The 22,014-nt window shown below is 34.8% G+C and overlaps 1 protein-coding gene across 3 annotated transcripts in view; it reads left to right on the top strand.

Annotated features, from left to right (window-relative positions):
* The window catches only part of LOC102810261 (pregnancy zone protein-like), a 73,517-nt gene that overhangs the window by 11,486 nt on the left and 40,017 nt on the right, over positions 1 to 22,014 (top strand). For all 3 annotated transcript variants that reach the window (XM_085506939.1, XM_085506938.1, XM_085506940.1), the window contains exons 7-11: positions 1,958 to 2,066; positions 2,387 to 2,791; positions 5,810 to 6,034; positions 11,232 to 11,457; positions 18,995 to 19,191. In XM_085506939.1, the coding sequence (XP_085363065.1) occupies positions 1,958 to 2,066; positions 2,387 to 2,791; positions 5,810 to 6,034; positions 11,232 to 11,457; positions 18,995 to 19,191 (1,162 nt within the window). The remainder of the gene's footprint in view (positions 1 to 1,957; positions 2,067 to 2,386; positions 2,792 to 5,809; positions 6,035 to 11,231; positions 11,458 to 18,994; positions 19,192 to 22,014) is intronic.

Raw genomic sequence — 22,014 nt, 5'->3', positions numbered from 1 at the left:
AGCTGCTGTAGATTAACCATATAGGCTTGGTCTGCTTTAATATGTGATTTTTATAAAACAGGTTTTGTAAATGTCCATTTTCCACTTTTCGTCTCCAACATTTTCTCAGAAATTCTGCTGCAGATATCTGATATCGGCAGGTTGATGAACTAGTCTCTGCCGTGTATGCACGTCATTTTTTTCCAGATCTGAAAATCCTAAGTGGGTCTTTTTCAAGATTTTTATCCAAACTTACCGAGCAACTGAGCATGTCTGAATAAATAATTAGCTTAGATTGTAATTCTCAGGTTTTTAGTGATGTCATGGCCTTGATCTGAATCAGTGACAGATGGGTTGTACCATTACCAATCCTAGTGGAATACTGTAGAATACTTTATTTTCGCTTGGAATTTATTTTCGCTATTTTCGCTGAAGGGATGATTCCGTGAAAATAAAATCCAGCGAATATACATTTTTTCCTATATTTTACATTAATCTCAACAAAAATCAGTGAAAATAAATTACAAGCAAAACGCCCAAAATACCTTTTCAGCGAAAATTAATTCCAGCGAAAATAAAGTATTCCACAGTATGTTGAGGGGTGTTGGGGCTAGGTACATCAAGGTTACTCAGATTTATGAATGCAGTTTCTTGAGCATGTACAGTGTTCTCCACGAGGGGTTTAGCAGGGCGCAGCACCCTGCATAGAAAGTCGTGCACCCTGCATCGGTCAACAAGCGCCCTGCATTCACATTTCCTGCCCGATCAAATACATTGTATTGTTAGTTGAGTATTCAGTGTTCTTCACGAGGGGTTTAAGGGGGGCGAAGCACCCCTCTTTAATTTATTTGCACCCCTCTTCAATTTGTAGCGCACCTTTATTTATCTGCAGCACCCTACTTTGTTTTCGGTGTCAGGCTGTTTCACAGTCCCGGAAGATGTCCCGACGACGTTATTGAGAGACCTCTTATTTATTGACAGGCGATAAAACAAAAAACTAAGAGACAGATAGTGTCATAGGTGACAACTAGGACAATGGATTTGATGTCTGGGGAAAAACTGGCTGAATAAATAAACAAAAAACAATGAATGGATGTGTGAAGTGATTGTCACAAGCATTGCGTTAATCATGCAATGGGATAGTCAAAACAAGTTTTCTCATCATTCCTGAATTAGCTTAGATACTTAAGAACAGGAGAACCAGCAACAATTTATTGGTCCAATTGCTCGTTACTTGCCTTTTATTGGCGAAAAGTAAAAAGAATCATCAAATAAATCACCAAAACAAAACGTACGGTAAACACTGAAACAACTCAGCTAGTACTTGTTCTCAGTACCCACAATGCAATCAACATAATGATTAATTTATTTACAGTCATTGGATTCGATTTTTCTTTTTCTTTTAAATGGTAATTTTGTTATGTGAAAATATTTTTCTTATTATTACTTTTCAACTATTACAATATCTCAGTGCATTTATAAAACCTATAAAAATGGAAATATTTGAAAGAAATTTAAAATAAATAAATGAAAGGCTAGAATTTCACAACTTGTTCCATTACACTTTTACAAAGAATAAAATTGATGTTCTTCATTTGTCAAAGTTGATATTTTTTTTACACATCAAGTGGTTTAACTTATTCATCAAAATAATTCAAGAACATTAATATAGTACTTGTACACAGTATTTAATTGATGTAAATATAAAAGTGCTAAGAATTTCCTTTGAAATGTTTGATTAGTATGCTAATTATATGCAAATTAGCTCCCTTTTTAATTTTATTTGTGGAGAATACTGATGTATGAGACATAGTTTGGTTGCACTTGTGTAATCTGAGATTTTGGACCCAGGTCAATGAAAGTAGAGTACATATTAATTCATTTGTTTGCAGATGTTCCATGTATTATTTTAACACTAGTATTTTATAATTAAATAACTGGGACTGTGACATTCATGTCTTGTTATTTTCAATTTTAGATATACTTATGGTCAGCCTGTACATGGTAGTGTACATGCCAAAGTCTGTATCTCACCGTCATACTCGTATTATAGACTTGATAGACCATGTGCTGAAACTGAGAAAAAAGTAAGTAAAAATCCTAGACTTGAAATTTATGCCTAGAATCTATGCCTTTTCTGAGGTATTTGTAGCTCTGCAGTATGCTGAGCATGAATGCTGAGTGAGCGAGTGCGAGCACATGCAGCTACATATTGCCCTCAAAAAAATTGTGAGGTGCTGGTTTTCCAATTGAGAAGCATCAACCATGTTTTATGCCTTATTGTTTTAAAATTGTAATTGGTGCATCTTTCAAAGCAATAATAGATGGTTGATATGTTTCCATAAACGTGACAATTATATACAACCATTTCATAGCTGTTTAAACTATAATTGTATTGTGTTACTAGGATACTGGTCCTGATGGCTGTGCTGATTTCTCCATTAGGGCTGATTCTGTTGAGTTAAAGTCTTCATACTACTCAATTTGGGGCAAAAAGTTGAATGTGACAGCGTCATTTACTGAAGAAAACACTGATATTACACTGAATGCTACTCATGACACCATTTCTATTCATCGCAATCCATTCGCGCTGATAATCAAAGCTCCAAAAAGTTTTAAACCAGGTGTTCCATTCTATGGAAAAGTGAAAGTTGAATATCCAGATGGTTCACCAGCAGATGGAAAACTGGTCAATCTGAAAATTGATACAAATAATGGGTATATTGTGGATAAGAATTTCACCTCCATTCAAGGTGTTATCAGATTCAGCATTCCAGATTTAGCAATTGACACTTCAAGGATGAACATTGAGGTAAGATGATCCTACTTTATTTAAAGGGCGAAAGATGTCGCATTTCGCATGTTATAATTTCAAGTGAACAAATTCAGGCTACATGGCAGGTTGGTGAATGAAAGTGCCTGTCCCAATTGATGATGTATCTTAAACCCTAACAAGATACATTACGACTTGTTTGAAATAAAATTGTCATTCTTGGCACATCATTCCATAAATTATTAGGACTCCACCCCATATGTCAGTTAGTAAAGGCTTGATATTTTTAGCATCTTAGAATTTTAGCATTATTAATTTTGACCCATGCTAAATTAGTAGTAAGAAAAGATTAGGCCATATCAAATTCTAAAGAAACCTGTTGAACATAATTTTCAAAATAATGTGCATGACTTAAAAAACTATTCATGGACAAGCATATTTCTGTTTTGAAAAATTACTCGCCAAGTTCTCAAAAACTAACATAAGTATGTCTACATCGGCCTTTTGGCAAAAATAAATATTATTTAAGCAGGGCTTAATATGAAGTCTGTGCTCCATCTTTTTGAAATTCTCTTCCAACCTCTACAAAATGTGATATTTGAGTCTGGACGTAAATTGCTTCTATTTCATCCCCAACATGTTGACAGCGGAGGATATAGTGCTTACCAGTGTGCGTCCATCAAACCGTCTGTATGCCTGTCATATCAGGAGCACTAGTGCAGATAGAAACATTCAGTGTTGAATACACTAATCAACATATTTAATAACCATATATGGTCATATGACCTCATTAAAAATGCATAATTACCATATCTGTAACAATGTTGCAGATATAGACATTCAACCAGTGCTTGTAAAAAAAATGGCAAGGGATATCCTATCTCTGATGTCTATTACAACATTTTATAATAAAATTATTTTTAGCTGCTCTGTCATCAAAGACTCGCGGAGCTGTTGAAATAGGTGATTGTCAGTCATCATTCTTATTGAATACCATTAATTCACTTCTACTCTAATTGCTTTGATTCTTGGTATATACTTTTGGTGGACTTCTATTAAATTTGAATATTTTGTGACGATATCTTCAATTATGAAATTTAAGGGAATATTCTCTCATTTTTGGTAAAATTTTCTATTTGACATGACTGCTAGTTTGATTATTAGGACTTGGTATATATGTACATGTACCTTAGATGGATCTTTACTGGATTAGATCATTTTGTGGCATAAGGGGAACTCTTTGTACAAATTTACAAACGTATCCTATAGCTGGAGTTTCAAACAAACAAGTTGAATGTAAACAAAGTCAAGGTTTTTGACTCCCGTGTGCGAAGCACAAAAGGGAGTCTTTGCAGTTACCTTGTCCGTATGTCTGTATGTATGTATGTATGTCACTTTTTTTGTTCCACCGTTATCTCAAGAACCACTAATCAAATTTTGGTGAAACTTGGTACATAGATGCTCTGGGATAATGCGCAGAGTTGATTAGGTTTTGGTAAAAATCTATGAATATTAATTACCTAATTTGCATGATAATTAACTGATTTTAAGCTGTTCTATGACTGTTCCACTGATTTTTGAAGAACCACTCATTGGATTTCAATGAAACTTGGCACATGGATGCTCTGAACTAATGCGCAGATTTGATTAGTTTTGGGTAAAAATCTGTTAATATTATTAATTACCTAATTTACATAATGATTAATCAATTTTCGGCTTTTCCACTGATATCTCAAGTACTAATCATAACATTTGAATAAAACTTGGTACATAGGTGTTATATGACACTGCACAGACCTGATAGTTTTTAGGGTAATATCAGTACATATTAATTACCTAATTTGCATAATTAATTAATTTTCAGCTTTTGATATTTCGAGTAGTAATGATCATGTTTCAATGAAACTTGGTACATAGTTACTTGAGGACTGTGCAGAGACCTAATTAGTTTTTGGGTAAATATTTGTGCATATTAATCATCTTATTAGCATAATTAGTTAATTTTCAGCTTTTCACCTGATATCTCAAGTACTAATCATCACATTTCAATGAGACTTGCAACATAGATATTCTAGGACTATGCAGAGACCTGATTAAATTTGGGATAAATAATTGTGCCTATTAATTACCTAATTTGCATAATTAGTTAATTTTTTGCTGTTCTATGGCTGTTGCACTGATGTCTAAAAACCACTCATTGGATTTCAATGAAACTTTTAAAGAGTACCCATCACATTTCAATGAACCTAAGACTATGCACCATATTAGTTTTTGGTAAATATTTATGCTTCTTAATCACCTAATTAACATAATTAATTAATACTGATATCTCAAGTATTGATCATCACATTTGAATAAAACTTGGTCCATAAATGCTCTAGGACAATAGACAGCTGATTAATTTTGGGTTAAAATCTGTTCATATTAATTCTCTAATTAGCATAATAACTAATATTTTTTTGGTTCTAATCACATTTCAATGAAACTTGGTACATTGTGCAGACCTTATTAGTTTTACACTTAAATCTGTTCATATTAGTTACCTTATTTGCATAATTAGTTTTCAGCTATTCCATCAATATCTCAAGTATAAGTAATTTTGAATTAATTTTTAATGTGTCTCCAAAACTCTCAGCACACGGGAGTTCTTTCTAAGCTTTCTTTGATTTTATTCTCTCACTATGTCTATGTAACAATATGTATGCACTGATTATTGCTAGACTGTACTCTGCTGAAACAACAGGATATTTCAACCATGAGATTGCTCGTTTTCTTTCTTTCTATTTTATACTTTTAAATATGTGTATTTTCAATGTAGCACTTTGAGATGATTTCTCATTTAAAGCATGTTATAAATACTACAATTATTATTATGCATTGATGCGAACACATCACTGTATGTACTTCATGATTGGACTAGTGATTAGACATGATTGTGCTGTTGGACTAGTATGGTACAATTAAACTCAGATTAAGAGCCAATCAAAGCTACTTGGCTATGCAATACTAACAGCAAACAGACCAATCACCAATCTCCTTGTTTGTTATTTATTTTAGGCACGAGCACCTGGCTTTTCAACTCCATATAACTGGAGGAACTATCAGAATGTTTATGGAGTATATGATCCAACCACAAGTTTTTCTGTTAGACCATGGTTTTCCCCAAGTGGACATTTCCTCCAGATTGAACCAGTTGACAACACATTGGAGTGCGACTTAGAGCATGACTTCACTATCTACTATACTACTCAAGAAATAAAAGATGTACAGCTTTATTACAAGGTTTGTTCATTGTTGCTTATTCCATCTACACTTGTATACTGTAAACTTAGTAGACATACAATAAACAAAACTTTTTAATATGATCCCCAGGGAACTGTCCACACTGGTCGGTGTCGGTCACTAGAATTTTAGAATTACCGACCAGGATAAAAAGTTGGCGCACACAGGATGTTGGCCACTGGACCATGATTCTATTGTCTTTGTTGGTTTTAACACACAACAACACAATGCAAAAACTTATGAATGACCTCATGAATATTAATTAGCGACTGGCACTCAAATCAGGCTGGGCAGCACCCTGGATCCTATGCATTTCCATTTTGGAACTGATTGATTGACCTGTGTGTCCTAGTTATTAGTCCCTGTTCGGACGAAGTCCGAAAACGGAGACTTATAATTCGGCCGGTCTCCGTCCGTGCATCCGTCCAGAGTCATATCTCAGAATCCCTTGGACCGATTCCATTCATTCTTTGCATGTGCCTAGTACTTTATGTGGGACATATGCACATGCAGTGGTTTAGCGATTCGATTCAAAATGGCCGACTGGCAGCCATCTTGTTTTTTGAAAATGTCGTATTTTGGACATGCTTTGTCAGTTTTTATTCAAATTTAGTACATAGATCATACATGTTACGATACATGTCCCAGACTGTCCGCAATTTCCTGAGTCTGTCTGTCCATGTGTCCGTCCGTCCGTCCGTCCGTGCGTCAGTCTGTCCAGAATCATATTTCAGAATCCTGTGGACCGATTCCGTTCATTCTTTGCATGTGCCTAGTACCATATTTGGGACATATGAACGTGCAGTGGTTTAGCGATTTGATTCAAAATGGCCGACTGGCAGCCACTTGTTTTTTGAAAATGTTGTATTTTGCTTTGTCAGTTGTCATTCAAACTTATTACATTGATTATACATGTTAGGATACGTGTCCATGACAATCTATTTCGCAATTGGATCAAAGATGGTCGACTGGCAGGCATCTTGTTTTGTTTTTTTATGCGGTATCTTGGATGTGCTCTGTCAGTTTTCATTCAAATTTGGCACATACATGTACTTTATACATGTTAGGATGCATGTCCATGACAATTTGTTTCAAAATCTGGTGAAAAATGGCTGATTGACAGCCATCTGACTTTTTGGCCTTACCGTTAAAATCCTATTATAAACCGCATACCTATTAGTAACCGCACCCCCGATTTTGGCTTCAGTGTTAAAGAGTAAACAACAAAAATTGAAAACATGAAAAGTACCTATTACTAACCGCACCCCCAATTCAACAAGACCGTGGCCGACTTTGTTTCAACGAGCTGGTACATTGTTCCTAATCCTATTCATTTGTTTCGACAACGTGCCTAAAAATATTCACACTTCTTTATTGTTCAGTGGTGTTAGGATGTCAAACACACAGTGAAACTGCTTTTGTCTTGTGACAACTTTTGTCAATACTTCTTATGAATACGTCCGTGTGTCGCAAGTTTTCGACAATGAGCTGTTCTCACCGAAAAACTGTTAAATTCTTTTTCCATGCTCAGTTTATCTTTCAAAAACAACTAATTTCTTGATTTAATAAAAAAGTCATGTCGTTTTCCCATGGAAATCAAAGCCAAAAGATCGCACTACATTATCGGTAAATCGTTTCTGGGTTTCGTTTACCATGAAGTTGGTGACCTGTCATTAACATATTTAAATGAAATAAGGTAATTTGAACATGTGGGCACCATCCAGCATTTTGATTGGTTAATTAGCGACTTGACCTACCCAGTCAAGTAATGTCTTGTGTGCATTCAAACTACATGGCGGATGTCGCATCGATCGTTTACATGTGACCGAAATAATTCGCTTACGGTGAAACTAAGTTGAATTTTACTTGCATTTGATAACAATTCAACGAATATAATTTTCGTGCGTTGTTATAATCACTACTGAATAATAATCAAATAATTTCAACAGTTCGAAAACAAGTAAGTTATCCACTTGTGAGTCGAAGCATGGCCGGATTGCGTTACCGTACCAACGGTATCGTACTTTATTAGTGTCGTACCATGATCATTTTCTACTAAGCAATGCATTAATGTTTGTTTTTATTTGAAACTCCTGTCAGAATATACTTTCCGTTACGAAGAAAATAAAAAAAAAATGCATATTACATTAAATATACAGAGTATTTTTAGCTCCGCTGTCGACTTTGTCGAGCGGAGCTTATCATATGAGTGATTGTCCGTCGTCCGTGTCAATGTTTTACTTTTTCGACTTCTTAAAAACTACAAGCCTGAATGCTTTGATACTTGGTGTAAGTCCGATTGTTTTGATATTACATATATAGGTACTACATGTGGACCTCTCTCAGATTTGTTCATTTTGTGATGATATTTTCAATTCTCTAATTTTGGTAAATAAATTTGTAATTTTTGGTAAAAAGTGATATTTTCGACTTCTTGTTAAAAACTGTAAGTCCGATTGCTTTGATACTATTCATATTGTTCCTTTTCTAATGATGTCTTCAGTTCTTTAATTGAAATGTGCATTGCTAACAGCGGAGCTATCTCAGCCGATAGGCTGCTTGTTTTTCATGTGAACAGTTTTTTTGTGACGTCAGGCTTATCACTCTCCCCTGACATCTAAATTGGAGTTATGCTTATATTCAAAAGATTGTACGGTGTATTGTATGTTTTGTGCGAGTGATGTGGGAAAAAAATGACCACGCCCATTTAGTGATTGCAATATGTCCCTAATATAAACCACACCCTGAACTTGAGCTGTTGATCCCAATTTTTTATTTGATACATTGTAATATAAACCGCGGTTTATTATAGGATTTTAACGGTACTACTATATTTCCACAATTTATGTACCATTTTTATTTGTGTTTGGCACATACATGTACATTATACATATCATTGTGTTTCATAATCAGATCAAAGATGGCCAAATAACGGCTGTTTTTATTTTTGGCCATACTACTACTACACGGAACACGAGTTTTGATGTAAATAAACAATCTGTTGTATACGCCACTTGGAACTCAAGTTTCAATGACACGCACGCGACACCCCCTCCGCTTTAATAGGACGAGCACAAAGAGAACTTTCAAAAATTTGATGGGGACTGTGTCATTTTCATTGACTTGTGTTTTGGACATACCTGGGCAGATCGCACTAAAACTTCACACATACATGTGTATTAACGTATTATCTACCGTACTCAACCGCGTTAGCGCCCAGGGTCCTCAACTCATATAATAAAGATTTTTTAGGGGTGGGCGCTTACCCGAGCACCCCCCTCGGAAAAAAATTGGAGCTGACAATTTTAATTCACCGTGTGACAGATTTAGGGGGATATTACGTCTTTGAAAGTTTGAGGGAAAAGTTGATTTCGGCGAATAAACGACATGTTTTTGTTTTTTTAAATGGTAAATAACAATTTTTATCGGTAAACTGAATACGGCATGAAATATTTACTGCATTTTACTTTTATTAACAGGTCATTGTCGAAGTGTAGTTTACGCACGGTTACCGTGGTCTACGCATTAACAACATATTCACGGCAGTCGATATCCACGATGTATCATATAAAAACGATAAATTATTGGCATTTTTAAGGGGTGGGCGCTTTGCCGAATGTGACCCCGAATATAAAAATTGCGCAAAATTGGGGTCGGCCGCTTGACCGAGCATGGGCGCTAACGCGGTCGAGTACGGTATTTGTTTCAGAATTTGTTTCAAATTGGCCAAATGGTCTCAATTCTGGGGCTGAAAATGCATCAAAATAAAGCATTTCTGCCATTCTGGACTTAGTTGTGTGTAGACGATTTTGTTCAAACTTGATGCACACATTGGATATTAAGCGAACTTGATGGACATCCTTTAGTTTTCCCCGATGGGATTTAAAATTACTGACTGGTAGTCATTTTGTTGCTTGCCCATAATGAAGTGAAAGGATAGTCATAGTAGTGGTAAATGTCTGGTGGCGATGGTGACTTAAACTTTTATTGTGGATGTGTGCGATAACTTGTATACATGGTTAATCACCACCCATCAAATTTCAATGAAACTTGGTACATAGGTGCTTTTGTATTATCCTTAGATTCTGGGTTGAAATCGGTGGATATTAATTACCCACCTTTTATAAATAGGTTCATATGAGTTCATTAATATGCACAAGTGTAATATCTCAAGCACTGTTGCAGATAAGGACATGCAACAAAATTCATCAAATACTTCAATGATTTTGCATGCAATATATACAGTTTTTGCTTTATGTGCTTCTGATATACTAAGTACAGTATTCATACTTCATGCTTCCAATACCCTTAGCACACACAAGTTCTTTTTAAGATTTCTTTGATTTATAAGTGTTATCAATAGAGGGTGCCCTTTAACTTTTTGTTCAGCAACTTCTGTCAGTTTAATGACACATCTACTAAACTGTTCGCTTGTTTTACCATATTAAAGGGACAGTGCTGGCATTAATAAATTCTAAACCATTCTGAAAAATAGGGATGTGCAGTCATCTGAATAAATTAACAAAAGTATTGACTTTGTGAATATAAGAGTCAGATCATTCAACTTAAATTAACAGCATGTATAACCTTTGTTTTTGTGTTGCTGTACATAATGGACACTATTTTACACCTGCTTTTAAATTCTTTTAAATTGTTTTTTTGAGTAACTATTTTTTTTCTACATTCTAACTACATGATTACTATCAAATTTATATATTTATTGTTAATCTGTATACCTAGATGACCTCCATCCTATGATGTGATCTTCTTCACTTTTTTGTTGTCCATCATCCAATCTTATGGTGTGATCTGCCCCACCTATGTATTGATTTTCCCACCCTATGATCTGCCCACCTTTGTATATACAAGGCAAGCCTGTAAAATATAGTTTAACTATGTTTTAATGAATGTGGATTGTATTTTCTTGTGGTACAATAACTCAAATAGTTTTATCCAATTTCTTTCAAACTAAGATATATTAACCAGTTTGGGATCTCCGCCAAATTTGATTTTACGGTACATGGGTACATGTATATTTTTCACTGAAAATAGTCTGCAACTAGCAAATTGCAATTTTCACATTGACTGCTGGAATATCATTCTTGTGAATGCTTTTAAATCTCGGACTTGTAACAATTTTGTTGAACCCTTGTTTTCATGCCAATACACTGATCCAAAATCTATTTACAATTTGAAGGTTATTTCACATGGTGACATCATTCTTTCCGGGAGTGACAGTTACCAGTTACTGACAGCTGACAACAGAGAAACGGTTACAACAAAAACAGCACCTCTGATTGAAGATTCTGAGGAAAAAGACATGGAGTTGGAAGTTATTGAAGCTATTCTACCAAGTAATAATGGTCCAGTTGGTCCACCTGGTCCCCCTGGTCCACCTGGGAGAGATTATTATGGAGGTTATGGTAAGGCTTATTGTTAAAAATCAAGTACAAGATCTTCCACTTTCCTAATCAGGAGAGGTAAAAAGCTAATTGACTCCCGTGTGCGAAGCACAAAAAGGGAGTCTGCAGTTAGTGTGTCTGTATGTGTGTATGTGTGTGTGTGTGTGTGTGTGTGTATGTGTGTCCGTCTGTTCCACTGATATCTCAAGAACCATACATCAGTTTTTGATGAAACTTGGTGCATAGATGCTCTGGGCCAATGCGCAGATTTGATTAGGTTTTGGTAAAAATCCATGCATATTAATTACCTAATTTGCATGATACTTAGCTGATTTTTGGCTGTTTCATGGCTGTTCCACTGATATCTAAAGAACCACTCATTGGATTTTGATGAAACTTGGCACACAGATGCTCCAAACTAATGCACAGATTTGATTAGTTTTGGGTAAAAATCTGTGCAATATTAATTACCTAATTTGCATAATGATTAATAAATTTTTGGCTTTTCCACTGATATCTCAAGTACTAATCATCACATTTCAATAAAACTTGGTACATAGATATCATAGGACACTGCACAGACATATCAGTACATATTAATTACCGAATTTGCATAATTAATTATTTTTCAGCTTTTTAAGTAGTAATCATCACATTTTGATAAAACTTGGTACATAGTTACATAAAGACTGTGCAGAGACCTTATTAGTTTTGGGGTAAATATTTGTGTATATTAATCACCTTATCAGCTTAATTAGTTAATTTTCAGCTTTTCACCTGATAACTCATGTACTGATCATCATATTTTAATGAGACTATGCAAAGACCTGATTAGTTTTAGGGTAAATAATTGTGGATATTAATTACCTAATTCACATAATTAGTTAATTTCTTCCATGAATGTTTCACTGATGTATAAAGAACCACTAATTGGATTTTATTGAAAATCAATTTTCGGCTTTTCCACTGATATCTCAAGTACTAATCATCACATTTCAATAAAACTTGGTACATAGATGTCATAGGACACTGCACAAACCTGATAGTTTTTAGGGTAATATGAGTACATATTAATTATCTAATTTGCATAATTAATTAATTTTCAGCTTTTGATATTTCAAGTAGTAATCATTACATTTCAATGACACTTGGTACATAGATGTCATAGGACACTGCACATCCCTGATAGTTTTTAAGGTAATACGAGTACATATTAATTACCTAATTAGCATAATTAATTAATTTTCAGCTTTTGATATTTCAAGTAGTAATCATCACATTTCAATGACACTTGGTACATAGATGTCATAGGACACTGCACAAACCTGATAGTTTTTAGGGTAATATGAGTACATATTAATTATCTAATTTGCATAATTAATTAATTTTCAGCTTTTGATATATCAAGTAGTAATCATCATATTTCAATGAGACTTGCTACATAGATCTTCTAGGATTATGCAGAGACCTAATTAGTTTTAATTGGATATTAATTACCTAATTTGCATAATGTTCCACTGATATATAAAGAACCACAAATTGGATTTTAATGAAACTTTTAAAGAGAACTATGCAGAAACCCAATTAGGTTTGGGTAAATATTTACACTTATTAATCTCCTAATTAACATAACACTGATATCTCAATTACTGATCATCACATTTGAATAAAATTTGGTACATAAATGCTCTAGGACAATAGACAGGCCTGATTAATTTTGGGTTAAAATTTGTTCATATTAATTCTCTAATTAGCATAATAATTCATAATTTTTTTGTTCTGTTCATATTAGTTACCTGATGTACATAATTAGTTTTCAGCTTTTCTATCAATATCTCATGTTCAAGTAATTTTGAATTAATTTTTAATGTGTCTTCAATACTCTCAGCACACGGGAGTTCTTTCTAAGCTTTCTTTGATTTTAACATTGGCCTCTATGGGAAAAGATGCGGGTTACACCCAAATGCTCTCTGCAGTTCAATTTTCTATCCCACAATCCTTTGCAAAATATAATATGGAGTTGACCTATTTCTTTCCTATAAATATATATAATAATTAAAAATGTAAATGATTTTCAGCCTGTCCAAATGTTGGTGAATATTTTAGATTCTGTGTTTGACTTTCACTATGCTTTTTCATATGCACTATGCACTTGCTCCCAATAAATGCATTTGGACTTGCAAAGATTCGCTTCTGTTTGGAATAAGGGTGAATCCATGAAAACCATCAATTATTTTTTACCAATTCACACCTTCTATTCATTAAATTTAAAATCAAATCAAGACTCAATAAATATCTAGCAATGATCTCAGATTTCAACTTTAAGCCTCTTTCATGCTCCTGCTCATTTTCCATAGATGAAATTGATATGATTGAAGAGTCCATGTGAGACTTTGATTTGGCTAAGCATACATAAACTGATTTGCAACTTTCAAAATTTGTTAGGGCACTTGAAAACCAGTGAAAATAAATTCCATACAGAACATTCGAAAAGTCTTTTCACCAAAAATGTATTCGTGCTAAAATGAAGTATTTTACAGTAATTTATCATGTTTTGAAACTGTGCCAGAGAGCTCAGGTGGGTCTGATGGAGAAGGCAAGCTATATTTGGGTACAAATTCTCTTTCTTTAATTAGTTCCCATTCGGACGAATGTCCGAAAACGGGGATTTATAATTCGGTCTCTGTGCGTCTATGCGAACATCCGAAGTCATATCTCAGAATCCATTGGACCGATTCCGTTCATTCTTTACATGTGCCTAGTGCAAAATGGCCGACTGGCAGCCATCTTGTTTTTTGAAAATGTTGTATTTTGAACATGCTTTGTCAGTTTTCATTCAAACTTGGTACATAGATTATACATGTTAGGATACATGTCCATGACGATTTATTTCACAATTGGATCAAAGATGGCTGACTGGCAGCCATCTTGTTTTTTGAAAATGTCATATTTTGGACATGCTTTGTCAGTTTTTATTCAAATTTAGTGCATAGATCATACATGTTAGGATACATGTCCCCGACCGTCCGTGAGTTCCTGAGTCTGTCCGTTCATATGTCCATGTGTCCGTTCGTCTGTGCGTGCGTCAGTCTGTCCAGAGTCATATTTCAGAATCCTGTGGACCGATTCCGTTCATTCTTTGCATGTGCCTAGTACCTTATGTGCGACATATGCACATGCAGTGGTTCAGCAATTCGATTCAAAATGGCCGACTGGCAGCCATCATGTTTTTTGAAAATGTTGTATTTTGGACATGGTCTGTCAGTCTGTCGTCCATGATGATTTATTTCGCATTTGGATCAAAGATGGTCGACTGGCAGGCATCTTGTTTTTACCTTGCCCGTACCATCAAAGATGGAAGGGAAAGGTATATTAAGGGAAAAATTGTGTCCGGCGTTGTCGTCGTTGTCGTAGTCGTTAATAATTGTTATTGTGTGCATGATAACTTTACTAATTCTATTCCAAACTTCATCAAACTTGGTCACCTTGTTCATCAGTATAAAGTCTTCCCTGAGTTTGAACAACAGATGTCCTTTATGAAAATATCATGCAAAAATTGAGAAAAACTGATAAAATATTTTGACTGTTTCTACTTGACTGATCACTGGTGATACACATCAAAGGTCACTGATCTCAGTGGAAATATGCATTGTTGTATGTGTTCAATGAAGCAAATGATTTATCTTGTAATAATATCCTTGGTAATGTATCTCAGAATCCCTTACTGGGTTTCAAAACCAACTCATGGAGAGATTGCACAGTCTGATACACATTTGCAAACCTACTAATAAATCTTTACAGAAAACAAGATGTCAGAAAATCAATATAAGCACTCCTATGAACTGGGTGGCAAACTTTGATCAAGATCTGAAGCTAATAGCAAATCTGTTTAGTTCAAAGTTATCAAATCAAAAACAATACATTAAAAGCAAAACATTTCATCCACATTTTAAAAAGAAAATTATTCTAAAATATATGTATTCTGTATTTGACAAACAGTTCATTCGACAAATGAAAACTCACAGGAATATGTTTCAGCTATTAGAACAGAATGATAGAGTTTATATAATACTAATTTAAAAAAGCACTTCAAAGATTGCAGTGTTTGAAGATGTAGATTCTCAGGAGGCAACAGTACTGTTGACTTCTCCCTCCACTGGACACCAACTAACTATTTAAGTTGATTTGCATACAAAGCAGAGCTTGCAACATGATAGCTATTCATAAAGGGTGTTTTTTTTTTACTTTTCATATAATACAGTAGTCACACAATGAGGCAGTTCATATTTGTCTCAGTGAATCATTAATTTTTGACAGACACCTGTACAAAATACTTGGACAAAAGCCAGCTAAGATTTTCTGTTATCTTGCATGTTTTATGAATCTATTCACGTCTAAATGCAGCACTTTTTTTTGCAATGAGGCATTTGTTTTTATACTAAAATACAGTCAAACCTGTGTTAACGACCACCTGTGCAGAGCGGCCACCTGCTCATAGCGACCAGCTTAGTACAGTCCCTTCGCAATTTACACGTTAAAGACACTGGATATAGCGACCACCTGTCCAACGCGACCACCTGTCCAACGCGACCAGCGACCACCCTATTGTAGACCTATTCACACTTTAACCTTTGTATAACGACCACCAACATTTCCATCAGACTGTCTCAGCAAAAACACAATAGCTACTTGCGAATCGCTAACAGGAAAGTGGCCATGTGTTACGTTCAGATTACCGAGTACGCAATCTTTAGGGCTAATAGACAGGGGTACCATCGCAACTTGGTTTGTGAAGTTGCGAAAAAGTAAAAAAAAAAATGTTGAATATCATCTGAATGTAACGTCTAGAGACTGGAAAGATTTTAACAACAAATTAAAACAGTTTCATTCAAAGTTTGAAATGAAAAACTAGCTTGTTTCCGATCGGTACTACCCCCGGTATACTATCGATCCCCAGCCGGCCAGCGGCACTTCTGTGGACTGTCTCGCACATGAAGAGCAAATTCCCCCCCGTCTCGAAAACAAAAAAAATGAACCAGTTTTATTAAATGAGAGATGTTTTATTTACCTTGTCGACATGAAATATTCAAACAAAATAATAAAACATTCGTTTATTTCGTTTTCATCGCGGAATTGCAAAATCCGACCTATTTTGGCCGCCATGTTGTTTGTTGTTGATCGTTATAAATTATGCTAATGAAGCTAGCGCATGGGCAAAACGTATTGTTACTGAGGGGTCATCTCGGGGTTATTCTCAACGAAAGATGTTTTCTATTTTGATCCTCTTTTTTTTTTTTATAAACGGTAATATCAATATTTCGCAATCGAGAAAATTCGTTTGGGCAGTTTTGACACGTCGATGCTTGCAACAAATAACTGTAAAATTGCGTGTACGATCACAGTGTTTCATTTCCGGTTCGTTTGACTTTCTGATTCAACACCGAGAGTTGGAGCAATCGTTATGAGTTTGGTCAATTTTGTTTATTACCAATGCTTCTTTATTTTTAATGCTTGTTTGTTTTTTCAATCATGGCAACTTTGCCTGTGCATTTTGTCACAGTGTACAATCGACAATACTAACGATAGGACTGATTACCGCCTGTGATGGAATATGTGTAAGAGACTGGGGAATAAGACTGCTTGGCGAGAGTGTGAAAGTCCGAGCTGAAACGCCAATGCGGCCGATCGTTGACAATCGTTCTTATGCATTAAATACACCAATGAATCCATGGGCAGAATCACTTGGCTTCAGTGAATTTACATGATATAATTTGTAGTAAAAAAGTAAACCTGTAATTATCCAGATGAAAATGAGTGACTTTTATTAAAAAAGACATATTCATTGTAGGTTTGTTTTTATGTATTGCTTATGATCTTCCTTAAAATTCCGATCCTAATTAATATTCATGATTAAATTAATAAATTAGGCCACCTCCATATAAAGACCACCTGTCTATAAAGGACAGTTTGGCTCAGTCCACTGACTGTCCTTTATAGACAGGTTTGACTGTATCTGAATTACTTTGAATAAAGCTGGAAATTATGTCCCTTAAAATAATTAAACAAATAAGGCACAAATGTTTTTGTAAGATATTTACATCTTCGGTAGACTGATTCCCCACTGTTAGTTCAACCCCAAAACTTTTTTGTATTCAAAATTAATTATGACAATGCATATTTATATTGAAACAAACTATGTTAAAGGGAATTATATTATATAACAAAGGGCAAGGTCACCAGAGTTCAACTATGTTTTTTCTTTTTTTTATGCAGTATCTTGGACGTGCTCTCTCAGTTTTCATTCAAATTTGGCACATACATGTACTTTATACATGTTAGGATGCATGTCCATGACAATTTGTTTCAAAATCTGGTCAAGGATGGCCGATTGACAGCCATCTGACTTTTTGGCCTTACTACTATATTTCTACAATTTATGTACCATTTTCATTCGTATTTGGCACGTACATCATACATATCAGTGTGTTTCATTATCAGATCAAAGATGGCCGAATAACAGCCGTTTTTATTTTTGCCCATATTACTACTACACGGAACACGTGTTTTGATGTAAATAAACAATCTGTTGTATACGCCACTTGGAACTCAAGTTTCAAGGACACGCTCGCGACAACCCCTTCGCTTTAATATGACGAGCACAAAGAAAACTTTCAAAATTTAATGGGGACTGTGTCATTTTCAATGATGTGTTCATCTTCCAATAACTTGTAAAACCATATTAAGTAAAAATGAAGCTGGTTTGTTTGTTAATTTTTAAATCCAAGTTAACGAAACGTCTGAAACCAGGGACTCAATTTTATGTAAGCAATAAAGCACAAAATATTGAACCAATAAATTGATTTCTTAAATACGGTTACTGCTCAATTATGTGAAATACAAAAATGTGTTCAAAATGTCGTCAAAAATAGTCAAATGTACCCAACATACAAAAGAATCAAATCTTACCAGATATAGCTCTAGCTGTAATCTGTTTAAAATTATTTCTGATTTTTTTTAAATATTCACACAAAAGGTGCAATATAAAATAGAAATATGATTAAAATATTGTATTGATGCATTGTCTGTGGTAAAAGATCAAAACGCTCAAGGACAAAGGATAACATGTAACAAAGAATAATCTCGTTGCATTTCGAAATATCAACAAACTTCATTACATTATTTGAATCCATAATTTATTTCAAAATTGACAGTGCCATTATTTTCTCATTAACATACTTGAATATTTGAATTAAAATATAATTTCTATTATTTTTTTTATTTTTATTATTATTTTTTTTTTTATTCAATCAATAAAGTAAAACGAATACACAACAGAAAATTAGAAAAAATACAACATATAACAATTAATTGAATCCGTAAACTATTACATAATTCAATATACCTTAAAAAATTACATGTCAAGTGAACCTAACATTGTCCCACATTTGTCTCAATTTGTTGTGGCCTTCCAGATTAGAAATGGTGATGTCTGTCTGGTAGTTACACCTGAATATTGGAATCATTGAACAAAATCATGGTTTATATTTTCTATTATTAGATTATAGGTGGTATCATGGACCAGACCCAACTGTTGAAATTGCTAACCCAGGGGATTATAGTGAGCTTCACTTAAAGGTTAACATAACAAAAGACATGGCTCCTAAATGTAAACTGCTTCTTTACTATGTGCGTGATGATGGTGAAGTGATTGCTGATAGTACGCAGTTCCAGGTCAAACAAGTATTCACCAATGATGTAAGTGTATTACCGGGGTACTGTCAAATCTGTATTAGAAACCATGGCTTCTATTAAAATGGTGCAATGCAACAGAGGGGATGAGCTTCTATTGGATTATGTACACATATGACAAATGATGAATTTTTGGTTCTCAATTATTCAAAAAAAATGGGTGCAACTTCTATTAGGGATGCGGCTTCTAATGCAGATTTTACGGTACTAGTATATACCATGTCATACAAGCAGGGTTCATATTTATTTAGTTGCCCGAGACAACTCGACAAATGCCAATTGTGTCACTGTATGCTTGCAAACTATTTTCTGCATATTTTTATATCAACTACCGTAAAAACTGTATTAATTCATGGTCTATTAATTCGCCCACCTATTTTATTTTCTTGGGCCATTTGCGTCCTATCAATTTGCCACGTTCCTAAAAAAAAATCATTTGTGTCCTATTAAAATTCGCCATCAATATCGCCATATAACAATATACGTTATTGTGTTCATGATATCGATTACCTTGAGTAGCTGTGATCATCAGCAATCAAAATTTGCTTTGCTGGATAATTATATAGTCAATTAATATGCATCAAGCAGTAAATTTATATTGTGAACTTCTATGATAAGCAATTATATCGAATGAGTTTGACGGCCAGAGTTGAATCGGCATGCGTCTGCCATGTTGGAAAGTAAATTCATTCCATACAAGCATCTACTTTGTGGACCACCCGGGTGCATGAATTGATGATTTTGATTGGCCAAGCGATTGACCGCTTGTCATAATTTCATGATTGATGAGTGGAGCCATCCAGCCCAAGTCTGTACTGGTGCTGATCGGTGTATTGTGCATTACACATGGGCACATGTTTTTTGTTTTGCAAGCAACACGGTGCCATGTAAATAGCTGCCAGATTCTGATCGCACAGCTTTCTTTTACTATTTCTAGTCAATAACGCAAGAGGCAAAAATCAGTCCCTAGCACTCGTATCATTTGGTACAGTATATCTCTTTTTCGAAGGAATTTTGATAAAGTTTGTTTGGTTGCATCAGGATTTTACCGCTGCAATGAATATTCAAACCCAGAGCTAACGTGAATTCTTTGTAATGTTTTTGTTGCACTGTCACAGGAAAACTATGTGGCAGTGCCAACAGAACGATGTGTTTTCGGTCTCAAAAATAATTTATCAGACATTACACTGACTACTTCCTGACCTTTTCCAGTCATTGTAGATACGAGATCATTTGCAAATTCGATGTTATAAATAGATGGGCACGTGCCAGCTTTGTTTTTAAACGGGAAGTGTCATGCAATATTGACTATTTCCTGTCCTCTTCCAGTCAACGAAAAGTGTTGCATCTTTGTGCACAGTATGAGCTCATTTACAAATTCATTGTTTTATTAAAAAGGATGTGTTGCACTGAGTTTATGTGTGTCTGAAAATAAGCGTCTGAAAATGTGTGAAAAATTCGGGCTTTGAGATATAAAATAAGACATACATGTATACCATACCAAAATATGCGTGTGTGTGAATTCTGTCTGACTCATTTGGCTAGAAAAATAACAGAAAGCGATACGATCAGACGGCTACTTTGCCCCTTCACTCGAGCACAAAATACTCAAAATACTTGTCTCGGTGATTGCCATTTTGTCTTCCTTGCAACCAATTGAATTGCTAGAAAATAACATTTTGAGTATGGCGTGGTACTTGACATTTGGTTGAGTTGCCTGCCGTTCACTCTGCTTCCTCCGATGTTTCTTGTTGGCCACAGCCCTTAAACCACAAAACAACACAAAAGAACATCTTGATCACTATTAAATTGGCGAAAACAAGTTCAAACTGAACCGATCAAAATGTATCATATAAATTCGCTCACCTGAAACAAATAATTTCCATTTGTATCCTATCAATTCGCTCACTCCAATAAAATAATTACTTTTACTACCGCGAATTAATAGTTTTTACGATATTTGCACAAATGGATTGAAACTGTACATACTTATTGTTAGTGCAGTCAAATGTCTAATAATATGACAGAACACCATGCTCTTGCCCTGAAGTTTTTTTTGCAGTGTTGCAGTGCAAGTCAACTGAAGCAAATGCCAATGTGTCTTGCAAAGTTGCAAGGTAGCTGACTGTACGAATAATTCTCTCTGTAAACAGTCAGATTGATTGTATTGATGTTAGAAGAGGCCATTTAGTTGGTGGATAGGACTTTATTGCACCATCATGGATGTGTAATTTCAGCATTATCATTAAACATGTAATCAATTATATTATAGCATTATCAATACCAGTGGATTTTATGATGACATTGCAGCATTATTCGCAATAATGTATCCCATTATTGAGCATCAAGGCCGTGTACGTGTCATGGATATGAATACAATATTGTTTTTGAAAATGAATAAAGGAGAAACTATTTAAAAACTATTTAGTATGCGTGCTTCTAGATTCGGCAACTGATGCCAATGGCCTCTCGACACAGACAGGACAGTTGCAAATAACATTTACCTTGATTGTATCCCGGGTACACACTCCTACGCACAGTCAGTCCAGTCAGTCCACAGTGACAATCTAGCATAGCATAGCATAGCATTAGCATAGTGTAGTGCAAAGCTATGGCCGACACAGAGACAGCGTCATGGTGTGTCGTTAGCTTGGTCGATCACTACAACGTTATTCCACACCACATATCAGTCACTCGTCCACTCGCAATATAAATGATTTAAATGCAATATTTTAGGATGGATTAAAACTAGTATCTTTCTTAGTTTGCCATACGAGATTGTGGAAACAATTTCCTGCAAAACATTTTAAATTATTCAGATTCACGGGC

The sequence above is a fragment of the Saccoglossus kowalevskii genome, chromosome 13 (assembly GCF_978046115.1).
Source record: "Saccoglossus kowalevskii chromosome 13, keSacKowa6.1, whole genome shotgun sequence".
Lineage (NCBI taxonomy): Eukaryota > Metazoa > Hemichordata > Enteropneusta > Harrimaniidae > Saccoglossus > Saccoglossus kowalevskii.
This window is presented reverse-complemented; position numbering and strand designations above follow the sequence as displayed.